The sequence below is a fragment of the Mus caroli genome, chromosome 7 (assembly GCF_900094665.2).
Source record: "Mus caroli chromosome 7, CAROLI_EIJ_v1.1, whole genome shotgun sequence".
Taxonomy (NCBI): Eukaryota; Metazoa; Chordata; class Mammalia; order Rodentia; family Muridae; genus Mus; species Mus caroli.
Genome location: NC_034576.1, coordinates 91,689,350 through 91,695,753, shown reverse-complemented (window position 1 = coordinate 91,695,753; position 6,404 = coordinate 91,689,350). Strand labels below are relative to the sequence as shown.

Below are 6,404 nucleotides of genomic sequence, written 5' to 3'. Positions count from 1 at the left end.
TCTTCTAGAAAATCCTTATTGAATTTAGTGAAGGGTGTGTGTTCTAAACCCTGGAAATGAAACTGATCGACTATTCAGCTATTCAAAATAAGTACTTTATTCACATTCCCAATTTTTCTTTGCTGAAGCAATTCTGGGCATTTTTATATCATTTTGTTTGGGGCTATCATTGTTAATTTCAAGTAGATAACTAGGAGCATATTAATGTCTACTACAGACAGATTTTACAGAATGTTAAAAATTGAATCATGAAGGAGTGCCTTCATAAGCAGAATCTCAACTATCTAGATTTAAACATACATTCTTAATTCTATTTACTCTATCATCTCAATTTCAACAAGGTTGAAATAATTCCCAGGATCCTTCTGGCATTTATTAGATAGGACATGTACTCTACATTCCCTAGACATGTCGATTGATCTGACTCTGTATATATTTTCTTCTTTACAGTTTCCTTCATCTGTTTTAAAAACTTCTTTTAAGTAATAGATGATAATTATATACATATGCTACATTAATATATTTAGATACATGAACCTAATATTATTTAATTAGTTAAATTAACATTTCTATCTTTTTGTTACATTTGGGCAATTAGAACATATCTCTCAGTTTTTCATGAATATGTTGACTACAATAACCTTACTATACTGTAGAACACCAGTGTAGATACTTGCTTGAAAATAAATTACTTCATTTCCTTTTGAGTATAGATCAAGAAATGTATGGCTAAACCATGTGATAGATACATTTTCAGATTTTAATGGGATCTTTATTTTGTTTATCATTGCTGTTACATTAATTTTCATTCCTATCAATATGAGTTTCATTTTGTTTTCACCAACATTTCTTATTTTTCTTTTGTGTGGTTAGCTATTCTGATTAGAGTAGAATTACATCATATTGTGGTTTAGCTTTGACTTTTTCTGATGGCCAGTAATGTTCTATGTTTATTTTTCATAGATGTGTGGCCATTGATATTTTGTTATTGGAAGAACATCTCTTCAGATCATTTTTATTAGGTTATTATTGTTGACATTGAGTTTTTAGAGTACCTATTTATTTTCATATTACTTTTTTCAGTGAATAGTTTGGACATATCTTTTGCATATTGTAGTTCATCTCTTCATGTTACTGATTGTTTCCTTTGGTGTGCAAAAGTTTCAGTTTGATAGAATCATATTTACTGCTGATCTGTTCTCTATCCACCTCATGAGAATCTTAGCAACTTGGCACTTCTACTAACAACTTTGCTCATGAGCACTGAATCCATCCTGACTGTGACTTTTTGTAAATGATTCAATTTAGGCATCTTATACTAACTATCTACCCCCTAGGTTCACCTCTGTCTTAACAAACTTAGGTTGCCTTCCTCCTAAGACCTGCATTTACATGAATGTAGTTTATTTGGAAGGTTACCCAGAGAACATCACCAGAGGAATAAGGAAATAATCTGGGATGAATCAAATGGAAAATTACCTCTATAAAAACCAGATACTTAGCAACACTAGGAACATGTCTTGGAATTATCCTTTGCAAGTAAAAAGAAATGTGGGGAACATTAATAGTTCATTCTTGTTCTCATGGGTGAAAGCTGATTCAAGAAAGATTAATTCCTAGATGTTTCAGGGCTATCTGCCTCATGGGTCAACTGCATCAGGGATAAGGGTACATGCTAAGGGAAAAAGAAATACAGCACTAGCACATGGGTGTGGAGCTTACAGAAACAATGAATGTCAAGGGAATATGAAAAAAATATATGTTGTAAAAGTTGAAGTCATTGTGAGTATACTATGAATATCAAAGGGAAATAGTTTTATTAAAAATGTTACCCACTTGCAACATTTCAACTGTTGTTTTTGTTTTGTTTTTAAATTCAATGCTCTGCCACCTTCTTGGTCAGAATGTATGAAGCTATGTTTCCCTGATTAATCAAAAATGCATAAACACTGATTATTTTCTTGACCTAAATACTGAATGAAACAGTTGGTGAAGACAGAATGCACACATCCCAATACCTTACCTCTTTTCTCAAATCAAATGTAGAAATGCATTTTGAGAAACATGGTTGTATTTCAAAAAAAAAAAAAACCCCACAGTACTAAGAAGGCAATATCAGAAACAGGGAAACAGCATTTTTAATGTTTTATTTTTCACTTGTGAAAAATATATATATCTTACATGTACAGAGGAGTCCCGCAGCTTGAGTCAGAGGAAGCTGAAAGAAAGGCACATACAGGGAGCAGATCTTTCCATACAGTTTTCAGTTAAACCAGCATTCAGGGCACAGCAAGTGACAACAAAAGCCCAGGCTGCCTGTGCACACGACTCTGAAGAGAAACATCACAGACAACCCTTAGGTCTACCATGAATGGTTTCTATTTAATAGACCTATCAGACCACCCGGGAACAAATTGATACCTGAACAAAGACGCACCAGGGCAAGACAAATCCCCACACTTAGCTTGACCTCTGCCTTGCTCTGTTATTCCTCTTCTCAAGAAGACCAGAAGCCTTTGTTGATTTAAAGGAACGAATATCAGGGTTGTCTGTGTCCCTGAGTGGCTTTGCTCAATGATAAAACAGCATATTGTGACAGACTAATATTTTAAAAGCTTGTAAACACTGTGCTGATGGGGTGGGAAAACACATAAAGCACATTTGCTGTTCCTCTTTGACAGGAAACATACAGTCATGTATCTTTGGCTTGTCACATGTGCTTCCCTATCCTGACGCTTACCCAAAATGGTAATAAGGAAAAACTGAAGCACGATTCATGAGGGCCACGGGTTCTTTCTGTCATATGCCAGCAGAGGAGCCTTCTAGGATTTGGCACAGCCAGAGCAGCTGACAACCTTGGGCGATGTGAGGTGGGGCTTCACAATGTCCGGTTCTATAGACTCTATGAGGTCACACTCATTTGCAAGTATGTGCTTGACCAGGCATCTTGAGGCTTCATCAATGTTTATGTTTTCCTAAGGGGGGGAAAACAGTTTTCTTTTAGTGCAATATTCTAAAATAACAGTCTCATATACAACAAAATCCAGTATTTAAAAATATTTGTGTATGTGTGCATGCGCATGTGCATGTATGTATGTGTGTGTCTGTCTGTCTGTCTCTGTGTGTGTGTGTTGCTTGCTTCTCCATGTACATGTGCATAGGCATGTGGACATCAGAGCACAGCTCCAAGTGATGTGTCTCCAGTACCTTCACCTTTCCTTGAGACACAGTATCTCACTGGCAGGTAACTTACCAGCAGCTTGTCTAGAATTTGTTGCCTGTGTTCTGGGGATCAAACACCAATCACGATGCTTGTAAAATAAGTCGCTTACCACTGAGCTAACTCTTCAGCCAAGGTAGTGTTTTCCGTGATTCATATAAATTTTCTTTCTATACATCATCCATTTTCCTCTCACCCTCATCGCTATCAACTATCTATCTATCTATCTATCTATCTATCTATCTATCTATCTATCTATCTATCTATCTATCTATCTATCTATTATCCATATCTATCATCTGTCTAGCTGTTTAGCTGTCTATCTATCTCTTGGTTAAATGTAAAAATATAGATTTCAGTTTTTCAAATAGGAACAATATTATTTGCTGGATATATTTAATGTCAAAATTTTTAGATTCAAATTTTTTACTTTTTACCTGGTCATAATCTTATAAGGAATAATATATTTTCAGTCTAGCTAAGATTTATAATTGCATGGGTTCATGTTGCTTTTATAGTCTCAATAGGAAATAGAGACAATAGGACACCTTTTACAGCAGTCATTAGCAGTTTAACAAATATGTCTTTCTGCCACCCTGCCAAATGATACAACTACCATGTTTCTGGCCTCCTTGAACTTAGGTAAAAACATGTGATAGCTGCTGGCCAATTAAATATGAGAAATATGAAACAGTATGTTTCTTACTTTCTTGGTGAGAAGAGAGAAAAGTCAGGATTTAATTGCCCCACATTGTTTTCATATAAATTCTCTTTAGAAGAGAATTCTTAGACCCTGTTCCAATCAGCTTATGATGCAACATGTAGCATGGATAGGAGTTATGCCTTGTCTATTTGAAATCACTAAGACTATAAATTATTTTATTGTGGCACCTCAACATTTAGATGGAGGTAACTCTTTAAAGGAAAATGTGAAATCACAAGTAGATCCAGGGATGGAAAGATAGCCTTGTGAGCAGTGTTTGCTACATAAGATTAAGGATCTGAGTTCAGATCCTTGGAATCTATGTCAAAGCATGGATGCAGTAGCCAGAGGATATTTAATAGTAGCATACTCCTGCATGAAGATGGGAGGCACTATCAGGAGACTTGCAGCACACTCGTGGGCCAGTTAGTTTGATACTTGCACTGGAAGTACAACAAAAACACCTTGTTTCAAACAACACCCAAGTTTGTTCTCCGACTTACACACAGATACTGTGACATAACATGGTATCAGCCCCACAGCAACTCCATCCCTGCCACACACACATGGGTGCTCACATAAGATACAAATTTAGTGTTAGTAATATGATAACCTTTAAGTTTGAAAAATGGAAGAAACAAGTTCATCTAAAATATACACCAGATACTTAGTTGCTATAAGTTGTCAGATTTTTTTTCCTGCTGGACAAAAATAAAAGTAACAAAAAAAAATTTACCACTAGGATACCAAAAACCAGTTTTTCTCATGTAGAATTCAGTGAAGATCTCCAGTAAACTTTTAAATCATAATTTATAGAACCTTTATAATGTACTTCCAGATATTCCATGTCAAAAAATACAAGGGTTTTTGTCTGGTCAAACTATTGATATCACTGCATCTTTTTGTCCAACCTGAACAGAAATTATTTATCCCTAACTTTTTGTTTTACAAAATCATTGTTCTATTTTAAGAAACTTGAATGAAGTTCTAGTACACAGATAGTACAAAGGGTGATGATGATCGCCAAATGTATCCATGGCCAATGGCACAAGCTGACAATAGATGTTATCATACTCTAAGTCCTTCATACCTGACCCTGAGTTTACCTGCTGTCAAAGCACAAGCTGTCATACCTTGTTATTGATTTTATTTTCTGGGATAATGCTCAAAAATAGTCTCTGAGCCTCTGTTTTGTCAGCTATAAAGGGCTCTTTCTAACAACACAGAACTAATAAAAACTTGTTTCACTTGACTGATCATGGGTACATGTGCTTTATATTCATATGCCAAAACCTTTAGGCCCATATTCTTTAATTTTACTTAGAATCATGGCAGGTTAAAAATTAGGCTTTGTTCTTATTGGTTCTGTTGCTACTGTTGAAGTGGAAGGTGAGTGATCTCCCTTCAGCAGCTCAAATGTCTGTCCCACTCCATGGACACCACAGAACAGGAACACACGTGCTACTGTTGCTGAGGGGAAGACTGGTGTGCCCCAAAGTCACTGTCCATTCTTCTCACACCTGTCACAATTCTGTTCCCACTGTCCTACCCAGAGGTCACACCTGAACTTTTTGCTCAAAGGCAATATAATCTGAGTTTAGGCAGTGTCTGGGACAGACCAAGATAAATGCTTTGCTCCTGAATCTAGCTAGTTGTTTATGTCACTAAGGAAAAGCCTAGTTGGTGACTGTCTCTCTATTCTATTACATTCATGATGGGGAGACTGAGCAACCACACTTAGCCTTGTAGGTCTTTGCCATGCCAGATGGCATCTCTCACTAAATAATCCATATATACTAGGGTGGGTTTAAAGTACATGCTGTATATTCAGATGACGATTTTTGCATCTGGTTATAGCACAGAGGATGGCAAGGTTAAGCATCTCTGGTCTCAATATTATGTAAAACTTGTTGTCCATCACCTCTGACTGGTTAATAAAGAGTTGATTACCCTACAACTGGGCAGGAGAGGACAGTAGAAGCAGCATGTCAGATCCCAGTGAGAGGGTCCCAGGTAGAGAGAGGGGAGCAGAAAGAGAAGGAAGGTGTGGGGACCATGTAGAGAAAACAAGAGAATTCACTGTAAGGTCTCAGTGAGATGAGAGCAACCAGAGGACACACATGGATGGAGCAGATGGATCCAAAAGGAGTCTGAGATGGCAAGTAACTGGGCATTTATCTGAGCATTAATAGAGGATTAGAACAGCTCAGAATCCTCTTCCGGCCAGACCTGCACCAGGGTAGCTAGAGCGCAGGGTCGGCTGACACCCGCCAGCTACCCAGGACCCCCGCCACAGGATTTTGAGACTGATGGTGAGTGGAATACAGCTTCTGCTCCAGTCCAATTGCCCGCGGGACCTGAGACTGCATTACTTAGGGAAGCAGAAAACCGGCCTGAGTAGGACCACAGGCCTCTTCCGGCCGGACCAGCACCGGGGTAGCTAGAGCGCAGGGTCAGCTGACACCCTCCAGCTACCCACGA

At 37.7% G+C, this 6,404-nt stretch overlaps 1 protein-coding gene across 2 annotated transcripts in view; it reads right to left on the bottom strand.

The window, feature by feature from the left end:
• Nucleotides 1–595: 595 nt before the first annotated feature.
• Rab38 (RAB38, member RAS oncogene family) overlaps nt 596–6,404 on the bottom strand; it is a 67,253-nt gene continuing 61,444 nt past the window's right edge. Inside the window, exons 3-4 of one of the 2 annotated variants that reach the window (XM_029479174.1) lie at nt 2,422–2,975; nt 596–2,330 (exon numbers count right to left, since the gene is read on the bottom strand). In XM_029479174.1, the coding sequence (XP_029335034.1) occupies nt 2,823–2,975 (153 nt within the window). In that variant the 3' untranslated portion in view covers nt 596–2,330; nt 2,422–2,822. Of the gene's footprint in view, nt 2,976–6,404 lie in introns of both variants that reach the window. The other variant, XM_021168234.1, reaches the window with a different exon arrangement.